General features: G+C 33.4%; 1 protein-coding gene across 1 annotated transcript in view; it reads right to left on the reverse strand.

Annotated features, from left to right (window-relative positions):
• Positions 1-1,001: 1,001 nt before the first annotated feature.
• The window catches only part of LOC136039270 (uncharacterized), a gene marked incomplete at its 5' end in the record, with an annotated part of 33,801 nt that continues 14,091 nt past the window's right edge, over positions 1,002-20,711 (reverse strand). Inside the window, 1 exon segment of the mRNA XM_065722848.1 lies at positions 1,002-1,238. Coding sequence (XP_065578920.1) covers positions 1,064-1,238 — 175 coding nt within the window.

Here is a 20,711-nt window from a genome sequence, read left to right on the forward strand (position 1 = left end):
CAAATTTTCTGCTGGGGGGATTTTCCAATGGGAAGATTTTCCATGAGAATTGAAGTTTAAAGGAAGTGAATTTTTCAGGGGAAATTTTACACAGGGACTTTGTCAGAAATCCTATACGAAATTCTTCTTATGTCTTATTTTCTCTTTGCCGACTCAATTTCACTTGTTAAGATGTTAAGGGCAATTCTTTGGGTTAAATTTTCACCAGGATTTAATTGTCTAGAGAATATATCCGTGGGGAGGAGAGATATTTCCGTGGAGGTGGAGCAAGATTTCCTGGTGCTATTTAAAAAAACGATCATAGGTTAGATAAAAACGTATATGAAGGGATTGTTCCTCCTTAACACGTCGCTCTTTACGCTAAAGTTTGAATTTGGTCCCAATTCCTTAAGAACGACCCCTGAAGCACAAGGTTCGTCTAATTAGAACAATAAGATGTTGTTTTTTTAAATTAAGGTGTTGAGAAGGAGCAACCCCCTCATATACGTAATAATTTATGTTCGTTTATATGTTTTAATGTTGATCCTTACTAACAGCTGAAGAAATTTTATTTTTTTATTTAATCAATAACACAAAAGCAACAATGGCTTATTGGCGAAATGTTCGTTTGATTTTTTTCTTCCTTTTTTTGTTCTTACTGGTCATAACCTGTTCTTTCCAGTATTTACTTTTCTGGTTTTAACTTTGTCAAACATCCTCTTCATGTTATTGAACAGATTATAAGTATTAACAGGGAGTTTAATTGTTTAAAGAAGCTTTTGGGTGCAACATTTATATTAAATTAAAAAAATCGTATGTTCATTTCTACTACACAAGAAAAATGCCAAGTCAGAGAAACATTTGAAAGGAATCGTTCCATTTTGTATTTTGAAGAAAGCCAGTCGAATCTTTTGAAATCAAAAAAGAGAAAGCTAATCCGGGCCTGGATTTGAGATATTGAATAATGGTAAAATAGGTGATGTTTTTTATTTGCTTTTATTAAAACATAATAAATTAAAAATCTATTATTAAATAAGAATAAATAATATTACAAAAATAAATTAAAAATATAATATAAAACTTTTCATACTCGTAATTGCTTCTTTTTTGTACTATGGCTCCTTTTATGAGGATTCTGTCCACAGGAATATTTGATCCTGCAGAATTCTTCATTTTCTTCTCCATAGATTGCCGCTATTTGAAGCCTTTCTTTAAGATTCCTCGGTACATATTTGTTATCAATAAGCATGGAAACAGTTCTAGAAAGAAAAGGTTTATTGTAGAAGTGTCACATATGGGTGATGGTCTAAACAGAAGTTGATTTTTAGATATGAAAGCTTCTCGGTGGTTAAGGCTTGATGTCTCCCTTTTGGAGCATTCAGAATCCCAATATTAAAGTACCAAGGACAGTGAGGTGAAATCTGATTGTTTGAAATGGTTATCTGTAAACTTATATTTATCTTATCTTAATATAATTATATTTATCTTAATCTATATTTAAATATATTTTTATATATAATTTTTTATATATTATTTATTATCTTAAATATTTTAAGTGTAATTATATATTTAATTTATCTTAATATATAATTATAATATTTATCTTAAGAAATTAATTTCATTTTTAATGGAAAAGTCCTCCCTATGCAGTTTTTGATAGTAGTCGTTGCTAAATTAAAACAAAAGAGAAAATATCCGCAAAATAGGTAATAAAACTGGTTCAAGAGGCAAAAGTTGCTTTTCTTTGAAGGTGATCTTCAGCTTGGCCACCGCCCATGTTCAGATTCAGCGTGGTCGATATAGTCGAAGACTGTTGTCAAACTGACTGAAAAGCTTACTGTAGAAGTGTCACATATGGGTGGTGGTCTTAATATGAGTTGATTTTGAGACATGGAAGTTTCCCGGTGGTTAAAGCTTGATATATCCCTTTTGGGCATTCAGAATATCATTATTAAAGTACCGAGGACCTGAAACTTACCTGAAACTTATATTTATCTTAAGAAATTAATTCCATTTTTGTTGAAAAAGTCCTCCCTATGGCAGTTTTTGACAGTAGTCTATGCTAAATTAAAACAAAAGGGTAAAGATAATTTCTTAAGCCGCAACGGCCTGCCATAACATCAAGAAAGAAAACGATCGAAATGGTGTTTTTAAATGCTAAATGGAAATACTGAGGAAAACACAGAAAGCGAATATTTTGAGAGAACAAACGCCTCTCTTCTTCAGCACGAACAAAATAATAAGATGAAGGAAAAAGCAAAAAGCCAAAAAAACAAGTGTTAAAAGTACAAAAAACCAATTTAAAAGAACGCCTAAAAAATTAAATAAAAGACCAAAAATTAAAAGAATTAAAATCAAATACCTAACAAACAATAAGTGAGTTTTTGCCAATATCCGAGATTTGCACAAAATCTAAACAAAATTAAACTGCGAACGACGGATACTAACGGACAACTGAGAAATAAAAGAATTTTTTTCTCATTCACTCAAAAAAACGAAGCAGCAATTGAAACCCCATTTTTGATCGTTTTCTCTCTTTATGAAAAAGGGCAAAGATTCGGAAAAAGGGTAACAAAACGTGTTCAAAAGGCAGGTGTAGCTTTTATTTGAAGGTGATCTCCAACTTTGCCACCGCCCATGTTCAGATTCAGCGTTGTCGATATAGTCGAAACTATTGTCAAACTTTCTGATCACCTTAACTCAGAATAAGCGAGGAAAGCTTTAGGGGCGCTTGGACTATAGATAATTCGAGTTAAAAATAAATCGAATGTGGCTTTAAGCACTGGGAACAGTGGAAATTAAGTTTAATTGTTTGAATTGGTTGAGAGAAAAGTTACACGGCTAGATATATCTTACGAAATTAAGTAAAATAAGGAATTCAGTTTTAAGGAAAAAAAAATCCATTTGAAATTTCCAATATTAGCGGGAACTAAGGTTAAAGAAAAAAAAACATAGGTGAAAAACTACTGAAAGAATAAGCTAAAACATATGGCACGCACCAACCGCTTAAGAATGTGCAAAATTCCTTTGAAGATGCAATTTTACTTGGGAAACACCAATTTGTTATATTTTGAATGCCTAAAGTTTCAAATTTTGATTTTGAAAATTTGAAATTTAAAAAGTCCGAAATTTAAGAGGTTAGTTTTGCGTATTTATTTGGATTCAAACTGCCGATATTGATAAAAATGTGATACTGCCTAGAAACTTCGTAATTTAGAAAATTACGTAATTTAGAAAATATCTTTGGGGATGAACAGATTGTTAATTTTTTGATTTTCAAACAGTTCGTGGTAACGAACTGTAAGGAGCGAACCGGTCAATAGTAACCAAAACTCTAAAAAATGGAATTTTGATACCAATAGTCAAACAGTTCGTGGTAACGAACTGTAGTAAGGAGCGACCCGGCTCAATAGAAACCAAAACTCTAAAAAATGGAATTTTGATACCAATAGCAACATCAAAAGAATCGCATTTTCATGCTGATTTTAAATATATAACTTTCATCAAGTTTAGTGTTACGCACCAAAAGTTACGAGCCTGAGAAAATTTGTGTTATTTTAGAAAATAGGGGGAAACACCCCCTAAAGTCATAGAATCTTAACAAAAATAACACCATCAGATTCAGCGTATAAGAGAACCCTATTGTAGAAGTTTCAAGCTCCTATCTACAAAAATGTGGAACTTTGTATTTTTTGCCAGAATCACGGATGCGTGTTTATTTGTTTTTTGTTTTTTTTCCCAGGAGTGATCGTATCGATCCAGTTGTCCTAGAATGTTGCGAGAGGGCTCATTCTAACAGAAATGAAAAGTTCTAGTGGCGTTTTTAAGTGACCAAAAAAATTGGAGGGCACCTAGGCCCCCTCCCATGCTAATTATTTTCCAAAAGTGAATGAATCAAAGTTCTGAGATAGCCATTTTATTCAGCGTAGTCGAAAAACCTTATTACTACGTCTTTGGTGACCAATTACTCCCCCAAAGTCCGCGTGGGAGGGGCTGCAAGTTGCAAATTTTGACCAGTGCTTACATATAGTAGCCTAATGGTTATTGGGAAGTGTACAGGTGTTTTAAGGAGGATTTTTTGGTTGGGGGAGGGGTTGAAAAGAGGGGGATATACTGGGGGAACTTTCCATCGAGGAATTTGACATGGGGGAAGAAAATTTCCATGAAGGGAGCGCAGGATTTACTAGCATTATTTAAAAAAAAATTACAAAATAAATATGAAAAAGTTTTTTTCAGCTGGATGTAAGGAGCAGCATTAAAACTTAAAACGAACAGAAATTATTACCCATATGAGGGGCTCACCTCCTCCTAATACCTCGCTCTTTACGCTAAAGTATTTTTAGTAATGTCAACTATTTATTCTACGGCTCTTGTGATTCAGGGGTCATTCTTAATGAATTGGGCCAAAATTTAAGATTTAGTGTAAAGAGAGAGGTACTGACGAGGGGGTGAACCCTCTCATATGTGTAATAAAAACATGTGAATAAAAAATTCTTTACGTAAGCTAGTTTATAAGTTACGTATATCTTTTACTAATAAAAAAATTCGTAAAAAATTAAAAGTTCTAGTTGCCTTTTTTATTAACCAAAAAATTGGAGGGCAACTAGGCTTCCTCGTCCGCTCTTTTTCTCAAAATCATTCGATCAAAATTATGAGAAAGCCATTTAGCCAAAAAAAAAAAAAAAATTGCAAATTTCGTTTTAATTATTTCTCTGCGGAGAGCCAAAATCAAAACAGGCATTGATTCAAAAACGTTCAGAAATTAAATAAAAAAAACAAGTTTTTTCAACTGAAAGTAAGGAGCGACATTAAAAATTAAAACGAGCAGAAATTACTTCGTATATGAAAGGGGCTGCTTCCTCATCAACGCCCCGCTCTTTACGCTAAAGTTTTTTACTGTTTTAAAAAGAAGAGTTGAGAGAAAGAGTCAAACTGTAGCGTAAAGAGCGGGGTGTTGATGAGGAAGCAGCCCCTTTCATATACGAAGTAATTTCTGTTCGTTTTAAGTTTTAATGTCGCTCCTTGCTTTCAGTTGAAAAAACTTGTTTTTTTTTATTTAATTACATCAAAAGAATCACATTTTAATAATGATTTTAAATATATTTACAAAGGAAAAGCGATATCAAATTTAACAGATTAGTTTTAATTAATTATATTCACGGTTCAACATGGTAGGCTAGACGAAAATGTAGTACTGCCTTAAAAAAATTCCCCACTTTTGAAGCAATCAAAAGAAAGGCCTAGTAAAAATTGATTAATTTTTTTATCATTGATGCTTCAATAAAAAAAAAAAAAAAAAAAAAAAAAAAAAAAAAAAAAAAAAAAAAAAAAAAAAAAAAAAATGCCATATGCACTCCCATTCTTCAGTCATCCAATATACATCCTTATTTAATTGTTTCAATTAACCTCAAAAATGTCTATAATTAGCCCACACCTTGTGTCAGCACGAATATTTGATTTCCACAAACTTGTTTTTTCCACAAATACTTTTTAAGGGTATACTTGTGACAAATAGAGTTACCTCTGCTATATAAGGAAATGAGCTCCGGGAAGATGCAAAAAGCCATTCGGAAAACTTCTAAATAAGAAAAGATAAACACACAAAAACTTGTAATGAAGTAAGGACTTAGAGAACGAAAACATTATCTCTTTCTCAACTATGTGCATTTAAATATAATATTTGTATGAGCTAAATATATAATTTGTTTTTTAGATTCGAATCCCAAAAGGCTTTCATCATTCTGATTTATCTATAGGGAAAGAAAACGAACTTTTCCCGAGATAAAAGGTTATGTCTATTTTATGTTCTCAAATGTTCTGTCATGTTCTTTAATGTCATTAATATAGTGGATGAGCAGTTTATAGCAATTTTATGGATTTGTTTTGCTTTTTATCATTCTGTAAATAGATTTTGTGATAAAATAGACAAATTGAGTTTTGTTTCCTAAAAGAACTTCCTTTATTAGTGTATGACGTTGAAACCGGTAATCTAAAAGGGGTCACTTTTTAGTGTAGCAAATTGGCATGGGAGGAGGAAGCTGGACCAACTGTAAATTTTGTGCCAAAAATGAGAAACGAACTTTAGATAGGTTATGATAGTTGAACATATGGGTATTACTCATGAATGGGCAAATTTGCTTATATAGATTTTTAGTTCTTTGTTTTTCTTTCATTTCTACAAAAGTTATTGTATTCTTTTCCTTTTTTTAAGTAATGATATTTTTTTGGTCCATTTTCTTGTTGTTATCTTTTTGTCGTTTTTGTTTTTTTTTCCTTTCTTACTCTGTTAGTGTACGCGTCATATATTGACAAAGAGAGAGAGAGAGAGAGAGGGGGAGAGAGAGAGAGAGGGGGGGGGGAGAGAGAGAAAGAGAGAGAGAGGATTCGAAAATCAGTTTTCCATACCTAATACAAAATTTCTTATAAAAAACATTGAAAATCATGGTACAGTAAAAAGAAATTTCAGGCAGTTAAATAAAATAGACTAAAAAAAAAAATGTTTATTACGGTGAAAATCCCAGTTTGAAGAACGTCATAAGTGCTGAACATTTTCTGAGTGAAGTTTTTTTCAAAATACCTTCAATGTATTGCGCGTATTTGTCAATTATTTTTTTTAATGGCCTTATTTGACATATAATAATCACTGCTTTTCCATTATTTATCTGATTACTATCCTGTTTATTGAACTGGCTGATATAATTTAAATATCGACGAAGACCACACTGCTTTTCCATCATAAATACAAAGAACATGTAGAAACAACAGGGAGTCCTGGAGTTCTAGTTGAATTTCCCTGAAGAAAGGATGCTAGGATTGTTTTCAAAAGATTTTAGTTTAAAATGGTCGTATTTTAATGTGGGTTTCTTGTATAATTTCGTTTGTTTTGCTGAGGACGGTCGCTGGATATAGGGTCGAAATAATCATTTAGGGTGAAGATTCCACTGTCTTAAGAAAAATATGCCTTTTGTTCCTGTTTGCTTTTTATATTTTACTGAAATAATTTTTGTCATTGTTTTTCATTTTTACTTCGTCTTTGTTTTCTTCATATATTCAGAGTTTATTTACTTATTAACTTCAAAATTGGTAAGCCTGCGCTTGTCACAAAATCGAAAATACAAACCACTACACCCAAGGATTATCGAATAATTCAGAATTCGAAGATCCATAATCAATAAATTTAAATATGGAAAAAATTATGATTCAAAAATTTAATAACAAAATTTATTTTTATTTTTTTATTATTTTTATTTTTTTTAAATTTATTTTTTTAATTAATTTTTTTTTATTTTTTTTTTTACTGGGTTCGAAAGGTGCTGTGCTTAACCACCAGGCTCTTTGATTCATGTAGGCATAATTAAAAAAAAGAAGAAGCTATTTTTCTCCCCAGAAATACTGAATAATATGACTACCACACGTAAATATATCTCATAAATAAACAATAAAATAGAAGCTAAGTTTTTGCAACAGCATTGTAAGTGTCAATTGACGAAAATTTAGGGGGGGGGGTGTATTCTAGGAGATCAAGTTTGTCGTTTTTTAAATTTTTTAAAAGCGAAAAAAAGCATTTTTAATGAAAATCCCTCCAAAAGTTATTTTTCAAAGTTTAAAAAGGGGAAGGAGCAAAACAGTCTGTGGAGAACAGATTGTTTCCCCCTTTCCATTTGGTACCACTGCACAGAAGTATAGGGTAGTAATCCTTACTCCACATAGGTATCGACTGAAAGTTATTAATCCGGGTTAAGATAACCATAGAAAGCAATTATTATAGAAAGTTTGCTGTTTAAAATTATATATGATGCATAAAAAAATAATGTGCTATTATCGAAAGCATGCTTAAACTATTTTCAAAACTTTTCATACCGTTGCCGCTCACAATACTGAATTTAATTCTCTGCTACCCATCTTTGAAGTCGCCACTTACTTTTTCCACTTTTAAAAACCTGGCACTTAAATTGCACGTTGAGGTTTCCTGGCCACTGTGCAGCTTAGTCCTGTCACTGAGAATTTCAAGTACCAAGGACATTAATATGAAATTTTTATTGTCCTGAACCATCTTAGGTCTATCTATATGTGAAAACTGTGATTTTCCTAGATTTTGTTTTGGTTGTTTTGTAAAGTTTTCATGGAAGCACCAGGTTTTTCGTGAGCAATGCCATCTTGAACGAGGAAAACAAATAAGCAAATCCGAGTTAGAGTGGACAACGCCTTTCCTCCGTAAAAATTTACACATTAACAATATGCTGACTCTCAAAGATAATTACACCCTCACAGGAAAACTACATATTAATAAGCTGTTAGACACCGTGTGATTTTAGCTGATATTTTGCTGATTTTTTATCCACGTTTTTTGGAAAATTTTTCAAATTTGGCACCCACTGCTACCAAAAACTGCACGACTAGAAATACCGCCCTCATTCATTAAAAGTAAAACCCCGATTTTCCCTAATTTCTTAGAATATATATGGCTGTATAAGTTTAACCAGCTCCAGAAATAAGGCTTTATTTCCACTGTCCTTGGTACTTCAGTAATATGCCAAATTTGACCTTGTGAAAAACTGCGAATTTTGAAAAAGTCTCAACATATTTCGTACTGTTTGCTCTATCGGATTAACGACGCTTCTTGACTACTAGGGTCTCTGCACCGGCCCTGCAGTGTTTTGCTAGGGGGAGGGGTGAGTGGTTTGTAAGGCTGAGAGGAAGAGTTGGTTGACGGGGTGGGGTGACTGGAGATATATTTGGATGGTGGTTGTTGCCATGGGGGTGTTTGGGAGAAGGTAATTGTTTTTTTAAATTAATTTATTAGTTTAGTATGTTTTAGGAACGCTTATGTAGTTAATCGCTACGCGCTAGCAAAAATTAAAGTTTTTGCCTAGTGTGGTGTGTTATATTTGTAATAGTTTATATTTTTGTTTATTATCTTAAATAAAGAAAAAGGTCTAGGGCTCGTATTACCAAGCTGAGTTTAAGCCCACTGCGCCAACACAGGTCAACATATTAAGTTATAATTAAATATATGTTTATAATACTTTTCGAGGGAAATTTTAATCTGTTTACTTTCTCAACATCTCAATCTAAGGACTAAAATCTGGAGAAAATTTCCCTAGGAATGGCAACACTGGGGTAACTAGAAGCTTGAAAAAGAGCTTGTGTTTAGGCTATCAATTTTCCGAAAAATTAAGAAGGGCTTATGGTGCTAAGGTCGGATACCATACATAAGTCATTTTGTCTATATGATATGCGTTACTTGAAATAATGCCATTGATCGATCTTGCTACTGCCTTTTTTTCAAGATTGATGAAAAAATTATTCTGTGAATCGAAAATTTTTTAAATGATACTGTTTTTCTTATGAATCAGTTTGGTTTTCGAAGGGGCTATCCTAGAGTGGATGCCATCTTGTTCCAGGCTACAATAGTAAATGGCCTTAATACTAATTCCAAAAATTATTCAGTTCACTTGTATAATAATGCATTGTTGGGAATGTATTTATAATTTTGAATAATGAAAATACATTTTTGAAAAGTGAAAATGTATTGAAAAATTTGAATGCATTCATCTTGCTCGATCGATAAGTTGAAAATTCAGTAAAAGACCCCATTTTTCTTAAAACTGGTGGGGCGTATCCCTCCCGAAGGTCTAATATCTGTGTACGTTCATATGCCTTTGTATAACTATAGACTGTTGTTTTCTTCACTTTTGACTCATGCCTTAAAAAAATCCCCAAATTTATAGGCTTATGTTTAGACTTATGTATATGTATAGACTTATTTATAGAATTAAATAAAAAAAACAAGTTTTTTCAACTGAAAGTAAGGAGTGACATCAAAACTTAAAACGCACAGAAATTACTTCGTATATGAAAGAGGCTGGTTCCTCATCAACGCCCCGCTCTTTACACTAAAGTTTGACTCTTTCTCTCAATTCTTCTTTCTAAAACAGTAAAAAACTTTAGCGTAAAGAGCGGGGCGTTGATGAGGAACCAGCCTCTTTCATATATTTTGAATTCTGTTTTTTGTGCGTGTTCGTACTGTTGTTAATTTCCTTGCTTGTTTGTTATTTATTTATATTTTGTGTGTATATGGCCCACGGGTTTTTGAAATACACTTATCTATCTATCTATCTATACGAAGTAATTTCTGTGCGTTTTAAGTTTTGATGTCACTCCTTACTTTCAGTTGAAAAAACTTGTTTTTTTTTATTTAATTTCTGAACGTTTTTGAATCAATGCATGTTTTGATTTTGGCTCTCCGCAGAGGAATAATCAAAACGAAATTTGCATATTTTTTGTTTTTTTTTGGCTCAATGGCTTTCTCATAATTTTGATCGAATCATTTTGAGAAAAAAAGAGCGGGGGACGAAGCCTAGTTGCCCCCCGATTTTTTGGTTAATTAAAAAGGCAACTAGAACTCTTAATTTTTTACGAATCTTTTTATTGGTAAAAGATTTACGTAACTTATAAATTACCTTACGTAAAGAACTTTTGTATTCTCATGTTTTTATTACATATATGAGGGGATTCGCCCCATCGTCAGTACCTCGCTCTTTACACTAAAGCTTAAATTTTATCCCAATTCATTAAGAATGACCCCCTGAATCACAAAAGCCATAGAATAAGTAGTTGAAATTACCGAAAATACTTTAGCGTAAAGAGCGAGGTATTAGAAGGAGGTGAGCCCCTAATATGGGTAATAATTTCTGTTTGTTTTAAGTTTTATTGCTGTTCCTTACTTCCAGCTGAAAAAGCTATTTCACTTTTATTTTTTAATTGTTTTTTTTTTAAATAATGCTAGTAAATCCTGCTCTCCCTTCATGGAAATTTTCTTCTCCCATTACAAATTCTCGAAGGAAAGTTCCCCCAGCATATCCCCCTCTTCTCAACCCCTCCCAAAAACCTAAAAAATCCTCCTGAAAACGCCTGTATACTTCCCAATAACCATTACTGTATGTAAGCACAGGTCAAAGTTTGTAACTTGTTGCCCCTCCCACGGGGACTGTGGGGGAGTAAGTCGTACCCAAAGACATAGTTATAAGGTTTTTCGACTACGCTGAATAAAATGGCTATCTCAGAATTTTGATCCGTAGACTTTGGGAAAATAATTAGCGTGGGAGGGGGCCTAGGTGCCCTCTAATTTTTTTGGTCACTTAAAAAGAGCACTAGAACTTTTCATTTCCGTTAGAATGAGCCCTCTTGCAACATTCTAGGACAACTGGGTCGATACGATCACCCCTGGGAAAAAACAAACAAAAAAAAAAACAAAAAAACAAATAAACACGCATCCGTGATCTGCCTTCTGGCAAAAAATGCAAAATTCCACATTTTTGTAGATAGGAGCTCGAAACTTCTACAGTAGGGTTCTCTGATACGCTGAATCTGATGGTGTGATTTTCGTTAAGATTCTATGACTTTTAGGGGGCGCTTCCCCCTATTTTCTAAAATAGCGCAAATTTTCTCAGGCTCGTAACTTTTGATGGGTAAGACTAAACTTGATGAAACTTATATATTTAAAACCAGCATTAAAATGTGATTCTTTTGATGTAGCTATTGGTATCAAAATTCCATTTTTTAGAGTTTTGGTTACTATTGAGCCGGGTCGCTCCTTACTACAGTTCGTTACCACGAACTGTTTGATTATGTTTTCTTCCCGTTGGATTGTAGTTGGGGCTTTGAAACTTTATTCATGAGTACGTGCTGCAAGCCTGCCAAATGTTTTGTATGAATGAATAGGCAAAAATAAGACTCATAAAATCCATATCATACAACTTACCAAATCAGTAAATTTGTTACCCTGTTATATGGAATGAACTATGTATGTCTTTTAAATGAATTATGATGACAAATAATTATTTATTAACCTGAACATTCATGACATTTGATGATGAAATTTGTCATAGTGCAATGTTATGAGAAGACAAAATGCAAATCGAGTAAAGTTTATTGTTTTCGTATGAATTTTTTCAACCTCTTTTGAAACGTGTCTTTAATGATAACTTCCATCTTATATTTGTTTTTCTGCTTAAGTTCTTTATTTCTACCAATTATCCTCAGAAAAACATATAACTGGAATTTCCACAGAAACTTCGAAAAGTTTCTCTTTCCTAAGATATACTGTGATATAATATATGCCATATTTTATTGAATTTAGTTTCTATGGAAGAACAGCATATAAAACTGCTGCCAAATCTTCCTGAATATATTTATATTATGTAAATGTATTCTTTTATATAAAAATTCCTATAAATTAAGACAAACAGAAAAAATTGTACCGCAACAAACAAATGAAGATCTGTACATAGACTAATAAAAATATACAAAGTTTTGAAAGTTTTTTGAAGAAAAGTCAATACCCATATATATATATATATATATATATATATATATATATATATATATATATATATATATATATATATATATACATATATATATATATATATATATATATAGTAGCTGTTGGGGTGGCGCATCGCGCCACCCCAACACCTAGTTGGTGGGGGCGCTTCGCGCCCCCCCCCCAAGCCCCCCCGCGCGTGTAAGTCGTTACGCGCCATATTAGTTACGCGCCATTGTAGTTGTGCCCCTATGTCCCACCTGTGAATATAGATATATATATATATATATATATATATATATATCTATATATATATATATATATATATATATATATATATATATACTAGCTGTTGGGGTGGCGCTTCGCGCCACCCCAACACCTAGTTGGTGGGGCGCTTCGCGCCCCCCCAAGCCCCCCCGCGCGCGTAAGTCGTTACGCGCCATATTAGTTATGCGCCATTGTAGTTGTGTCCCTGTGTCCCATATGCAAAGCCGTATGTACTAATAATGACGTCATATACAAACGCTCTTTTTACAAACAAACAAACATGCATCCACATAACTCGTTTTTATATAGATAGATACAATACAAATTAACTGCGTAAAACTTGCGAATAAACAACATTCTTCGCTGTCCAATTGTCGCTGCATATAAATACATTGTCAGGTTTACCGACCCTCGAACATGCAACGTACAATTGTCCATGGGAAAAACAATCAGGATTAAGATCTATACCACATTTTTCTAATGATTGACCTTGAGCTTTGTTAATGGTGATTGCAAATACTAATCGAATTGGGAATTGCAATCTTTTAAATTGAAAAAGCAGATCCGTTGGAATCATGGGAATGCGAGGAATAAGAACAGCCTCACCCTCATAAGGCCCTGTCAAGATTGTGGCCTCTATTAGGTTTTCCATTGTTTTTTTTTACGGCAAGTCGCGTGCCATTGCAAAGTTTTGGTGGGTTGATATTTCTTAAAAGTATTATTGGTACGCCTATTTTTAGTTGTAGCACGTGTGGTGGAAACCCTGAAGGATCTATGGAATTTAAAAATTCAGATGGATAATTAACCGCTTCATTTGGTTCCAAAACTGTGTTGACTGACTTGTAAAGGACTGCCTGGTCTCGAATCTTGTTCAAAACAATATTGTTGATTTCGTGGACGTCTATATTTTTGGGTGCGAGAATCGCTCTTTCACTTAGCCATTTATTATTTTTATAATTTTTTAGAATATTCGGAAATACTTTTTCAATCAATTCATTTTTGGACGTCACTAAATTACAGAAATCAGCAGGTAGTTGTATACGTCCTGAAATTGAGTCTACTGTTTGACCAGAGTCATCGTTTTGCAATCGGACACGCAAATTTGTAGTTAATTTTAATATTTTTACGTGTGCCTATAAATTAGAATTTTTTAGGCAAGCATTCATTTCGTCTGCAGGAGTTAAACTACGTAAAAATTGCGAATATACAACATTCTTGGCTTTCCCATTGTCTCTGCATATACAAAGCCGTATGTACTAATAATGACATCATATGCAAACGCTCTTTTTACAAACAAACAAACATGCATACATACAACTCGTTTTTATATAGATAGATAGATAGATAGATAGATAAAATACAAATTAACTGCGTAAAACTTGCGAATATACAACATTCTTCGCTGTCCAATTGTCGCTGCATATAAATAGATTGTCAGGTTTACCGACCCTCGAACATGCAACGTACAATTGTCAATGGGAAAAACAATCAGTATTAAGATCTATACCACATTTTTCTAATGATTGACCTTGAGCTTTGTTAATGGTGATTGCAAATGCTAATCGAATTGGGAATTGCAATCTTTTAAATTGAAAAGGCAGATCTGTTGGAATCTTGGGAATGCGAGGAATAAGAACAGCCTCACCCTCAAAAGGCCCTGTCAAGATTGTGGCCTCTATTAAGTTTTCCATTGTTTTTTTTACGGCAGGTCGAGTGCCATAGCAAAGCTTTGGTGGGTTTATATTTCTTAAAAGTATTATTGGTAGGCCTATTTTTAGTTGTAGCACGTGTGGTGGAAACCCTGAGAATAATATCTCGAGGTAAAAACTGATCACCGACCATAACGATGGCCACTTCGTCGATAGTTGGAGCATTGTATCTACGCACATGTTGGCCAGGAGGCGTTTTGTCAGCGGAAATAACAATTTTATGCGTATAAGTAGGCATCAAATCGATGGCTGTTTTGAACAGACGCACTAAATTATTATTTTCGTGGAAAAGATGTTGTAATTGGGAAACGATTGTCCTTTCAATGTTGGGAGAAATTTCGCAACGTGCATTCAATTCAGAATTTCTATCACTGATGAAGTACAATTGTAAAAATTTATGATTCTCGCCTGAGAATGGTAGAAGAGACCCTGCTCTATGATAAATTTGCCCTTTTACTTTGAAAGTAGACATAAATTGATCTGGATTTTCAATTTGGGCTCCAAACGACGTCATTTGGAAACATGAGTTGTATTTTCTGATTCATTTATATTCCTTATGTCCCGGTGTCCCGGTCGTCATTTATATCCCCCTGTTTTATATCCCGCTTATTTTTCAGTTTTTTCCTTTTTTTAGTTTTTTTTTTAGTTTTTTAGTTCTTTTAGTTTCTTTAGTTTTTTTTTAGTTTTTTATATGAATTTTTTTTTTTAGTTTTTTACCTTTTTTTCTTTTTAGTTTTTATTGGTTTTTACCTTTTTTTAGCTTTTTATCTTTTTTGTTTTTTTTATTTTTATTTTTAATTTTATTAGTATTCTTTTTCTCTTCTATTTTTGATTTTTCCTTTTTTTTAGTTTTTTTTAGTTTTTAGTTTTTTAAGTTTTTTCCTTTTTTTAGTTTCTTTAGTTTTTTTAGTTTTTCGGCTTTTTTATTTTTTTATTAGTTTTTAGTTTTTTTTGTAGTTTTTGCCTTTTTTTAGTTTTTTCAGTTTTTTTTTTAGTTTTTAGTTTTTTACCTTTTTTAGCCTAACCAGGATTTGAACCTGGGACCTTCATTCTCCGTTCTGACACCCTCTCTCACCGAGTGACTACTCCAGCATGTTCATTTTGGTGTTTTAAATGGTATATTATTAACCAAATTAATGTGTTTTACAATATACTAAGCATTGTCATAACAAAAATGACGGCAACTAATTTCATGACGTCAGCCGAAACATGACGTCACCTGATCCACAGATCCACAGACCCACAGACAGACAGACAACTTATTTATATATATATAGATATATATATATATATATATATATATATATATATATATATATATATATATATATATATATATATATATATATATATATATATATATATATATATATATATATATATATATATATATGTTTTTAACTACGTAAAACTTGCGAATGTACAACATTCTTTGCTGTCCCATTGTCTGTGCATATAAATAGAATGTCAGGTTAACGACTCTTGAACATGCAACATATAATGGTCCATGGGAAAACAATCCGTATTCAGATCTATACCTCATGATTCTAATGATTGCCCTTGAGCTTTGTTGATGGTGATTGCTAATCGACGATTCCCTGTGTCGCCATCGTCATTTATATATCCTCCTGAGCCCCCCGGCGTCCCTCTTGTAGTTGTGTCCCTGTGTCCCGGTCGTCATGTCCCGGTGTCCCGGTCGTCATTTGTGTCCCGGTCTGTATATACATTCGTTTTTGAATTGGTCTTTTTTTAGGTTTTAGTTTTTTACCTTTTTTTAGTTTTTTTTTCTTTTTTTTTTAGTTTTGTTTTTCTCCTTTATTTTTCATTTTTTTTTCTTTTTCATTTTATTTTCTTTTTTAGGTTTTATTAGCTTTTTAGCTTTTTTAGTTTTTTATTAGTTTTTAGTTTTTTTTTCTTTTTAGTTTTTTGTATTTTTTACCTTTTTTTTAGTTTTTAATTTTTTTTTTACTTATGTCCTGGTCGTCATTTATACTCCCTGTGTCCCAGTCGTCATTTGTATCCCGGTGCTTTGTTGATGGTGATTGCTAATCGAACATTCCTTGTGTCCCGGTCGTCATTTATATTCCATATGTGCCGGTGTCCCGGTCGTCATTTGTGTCCCGATGTCCCGGTCTGTAATTTCGTCAGTCGAAAACATGACGTCAGCCGACACAGAAATATGACGTCAACTGATCCACAGATCCACAGACAGACAACTTATTTTTATATATATAGATAGATAGATATATATATTAAATAAATAAAAAAAGTTTTTTGAAATGAAAGTAAGGAGCGACATTAAAACTTAAAACGAACAGAAATTACTCCGTATATGAAACGGGCTTTTCCTCCTCGACACCCCGCTCCTTACGCTAAAGTTTTTTATTGTTTTAAAAAGTAGAGTTGCGAGAAAGAAACAAACTTTAGCGCAAGGAGCGGGGTATCGAGGAGGAAAAGCCTCTTTCATATACGGAGTAATTTCTGTTCGTTTTAAATTTTAATGTCGCTCCTTACTTTCATTTCAAAAAACTTGTTTTTTTTATTTAATTTCTGAAAGTTTTTGAATTAATGCATGTCTGATTTTGGCTCTCCGTACATAAATTATTAAAATGAAATTTGCATATTAATTCTTTTTTCGGCTAAATGGCTTTCTCTTAGTTTTGATCAGACGATTTTGAGAAATAAGGGGTGGGGAAGGAGGCCTAGTTGCCCTCCAATTTTTCGGCTACTTAAAAAGGCAACTAGATCTTTTAATTTTTAACGAACGTTTTTATTAGTAAACAAAATACGTAACTTAAGAATTAACTTACGTAACAAACTTGTATATTCTTATATTTTTGATTATATATTTGAGAGGGTTGGTCCCCTCGTTAATACCTTGCTCTTCACACTAAATCTTGTTTTGTCCCAATTCTTTAAGAATGACCCCTGAATCAGAAAGGCCATAGAATAAATAGTTGAAATTACTTAAATTTTTTTTTAGCATAAAGAGCGAAGTATTTATCTCCTCCTAAATACCTCGCTCTTTATGCTAAAGTATTTTTAGAACCCCTTTTATGCGTTATGATCTCTGTTTGTTTTAAGTTTTAATGCTTCTCCTTACTTTCAATTGAAAAAACTTTTTCATGTTTATATTTTCATTGTTTTTTTTTTATAGTAATGCTAGAAAGTCCTGCGCCCTTATCATTGAATTTCTCTTCCCCCATGAAATAGTCTCCAAGGAAAGTTCATCCCATATAGCCCCCTCCCCTGAACCCCACACCCAAACCAAAAAAATCCCCTTGATAACGTCGGTACACTTCCCAGTAACTATTACTGTATGTAAACATTGGTCAAAGTTTGTAACTTGCAGCCCCTCCCCCAGGCACTGTGGGGGGTAAGTCAACCCCAAAGACATAGTTATTATGGTTTTCGACTATGTGGAACAAAATGGTTATCTCAAAATTTTGATCCGTTGACTTTGGGAAAAAAATGAGCGTGGGAGGGGGCCTAGGTGCCCTCCAATTTTTTTGATCACTTAAAAAGGGCACTAGAAATTTTTATTTCCGTTAGAATGAGCCCTCTTGCAACACTTTAGGACCACTTGGTCGATACGATGACCCCTGGGAAAAAAAAATAAACACGTACTCGTGATATGTCTTCTGGCAAAAAAAAACACGAAATTCCACATTTTTGTAGATTGGACCTTGAAATTTTTCTATAGGGTTCTCTGATACGCTGAATGCGATGGTGTGATCCAATGAATTTTAGGGGGTGTTACCCCCTATTTTCCAAAATAAGGCAAATTTTCTCAGGCTCGTAACTTTTGATGACAAAGACTCGTAACTGAGTCTTAAATATATACGTTTGATGAAACGTATATATTTAAAATCAGCATAAAAATCCGATTCTTTTGATATATCTTTTAGCATCAAAATTCCGTTTTTTAGAGTTTTGTTTACTATTGAGCCGGGTCGCTCCTTACTACAGTTCGTTACCACGAACTGTTTGATTCCCATATTCGGTTAAGTTTCACTCTAATTGTTATGGGAATATTCCAACCCGCTTGGAAGTGCGTCAAGGTGGTGTTCTTTCACCGTATCTTTTCAGTATTTGTATCCGCAGTGTGTTATACAAAATTATGCCCTTTCTTTTTTGTAATTTGGTAAATGTCTCTTGTATTGCATATGCGGATGATCAAACAGTTCGTGGTAACGAACTGTAGTAAGGAGCGATCCGGCTCAATAGTAACCAAAACTCTAAAAAATGGAATTTTGATACCAATAGCTACATCAAAAGAATCGCATTTTCATGTTGATTTTAAATATATAACTTTCATCAAGTTTAGTGCTACGCACCAAAAGTTACGAGCCTGAGAAAATTTGTGTTATTTTAGAAAATAGGGGGAAACACCCCCTAAAGTCATAGAATCTTAACAAAAATAACACCATCAGATTCAGCGTATCAGAGAACCCTATTGTAGAAGTTTCGAGCTCCTATCTACAAAAATGAGGAATTTTGTATGTTTTGCCAGAAGGCAGATTACGGATGCGTGTTTATTTGTTTTTTTTTCCCAGGGGTGATCGTATCGACCCAGTGGTCCTAGAATGTTGCAAAAGGGCTCATTCTAACGGAAATGAAATATTCTAGTGCCCTTTTTAAGTGACCAAAAAAATTGGAGGGCACCTAGGCCCCTTCCCACGCCAATTATTTTCCCAAAGTCAAGGGATCAAAATTCTGAGATAGCCATTTTATTCAGCGTAGTCGAAAAACCTTATAACTATGTCTTTGGGGACGACTTACTCCCCCACAGTCCCCGTGGGAGGGGCAACAAGTTACAAACTTTGACCTGTGCTCACATATAGTAATGGTTATTGGGAAGTATACAGGCGTTTTCAGGAGGATTTTTTTGGTTTGGGGGAAGGGTTGAGAAGAGGGGGATATGCTGGGGGAACTTTCCTTCGAGAATTTGTATTGGGAGAAGAAAATTTCCATGAAGGGAGAGCAGGATTTACTAGCATTATTTAAGAAAAAAAAAACAATTAAAAAATAAAAGTGAAAAAGCTTTTTCAGCTGGAAGTAAGGAACAGCAATAAAACTTAAAACAAACAGAAATTATTACCCATATGAGGGGCTCACCTCCTTCTAATACCTCGCTCTTTACGCTAAAGTATTTTCAGTAATTTCAACTACTTATTCTACGGCTTTTGTGATTCAGGGGGTCATTCTTAATGAATTGGGATAAAATTTAAGCTTTAGTGTAAAGAGCGAGGTACTGACGATGGGGCGAATCCCCTCAAATATGTAATAAAAACATGAGAATACAAAAGTTCTTTACGTAAGCTAATTTATAAGTTACGTAAATCTTTTACCAATAAAAAGATTTGTAAAAAATTAAAAGTTCTAGTTGCCTTTTTAATTAACCAAAAAATCGGGGGGCAACTAGGCTTCGTCCCCCGCTCGTTTTTTCTCAAAATCATTCGATCAAAATTATGAGAAAGCCTTTGAGCCAAAAAAAAAAATATGCAAATTTCGTTTTGATTATTCCTCTGCGGAGAGCCAAAATCAAAACATGCATTGATTCAAAAACGTTCAGAAATTAAATAAAAAAAACAAGTTTTTTTAACTGAAAGTAAGGAGCGACATTAAAACTTAAAACGCACAGAAATTACTTCGTATATGAAAGAGGCTGCTTCCTCATCAACGCCCCGCTCTTTACGCTAAAGTTTTTTACTGTTTTAAAAAGAAGAATTGAGAGAAAGAGTCAAACTTTAGCGTAAAGAGCGGGGCGTTGATGAGGAAGCAGCCTCTTTCATATACGGAGTAATTTCTGTTTGTTTTAAGTTTTAATGTCGCTCCTTACTTTCAGTTAAAAAAACTAGTTTTTTTTATTTAATATACTTCTAGATCTAGCGGTTCTAGATCTAGCCTCTCGAATTCCGTATCATCTATTTCAAAACATTTTAAAACTGTTGGTCTGTCATTGAATATTGATAAGTGTGAGTACCTAGTCTTTAATGCAAAGTCTATGCCCATTTGAAATCCGCGTTCTAACTTCTCCATCCATTGTGTCTCTGATTTGCGGCGGTCAAGCATTCATATTTATTGGAATCTACTAGCTTTTAGGATCAATATTGTACGGCATATTAAAGAAAACTTAAAGCGGGTTATGGTAAAATAGTAGCTAATCGTGGTCATTATTATCGAAAAGCGCTTGCATTGCTATACACTAGTTTTTGCGACCATTAAATACTTTTCCTATCTGGTATTTCACCTATCCTGAAAAAAAGACAAGATCTGGCTGAATTGTGTATATTATATTTCCGCTATTGTAAGTTTCTGTTTCATTTACCCCGGTCTTATAGGAAAAAGAAAATAATTCGGTATTTCGGGGCTTCTGACATTATTACTCCTTTGCGGAAGTTAGGCTCAAAATTGGAAAAGGA

This window comes from Artemia franciscana, chromosome 19 (assembly GCF_032884065.1).
Source record: "Artemia franciscana chromosome 19, ASM3288406v1, whole genome shotgun sequence".
NCBI classification, from domain to species: Eukaryota; Metazoa; Arthropoda; class Branchiopoda; order Anostraca; family Artemiidae; genus Artemia; species Artemia franciscana.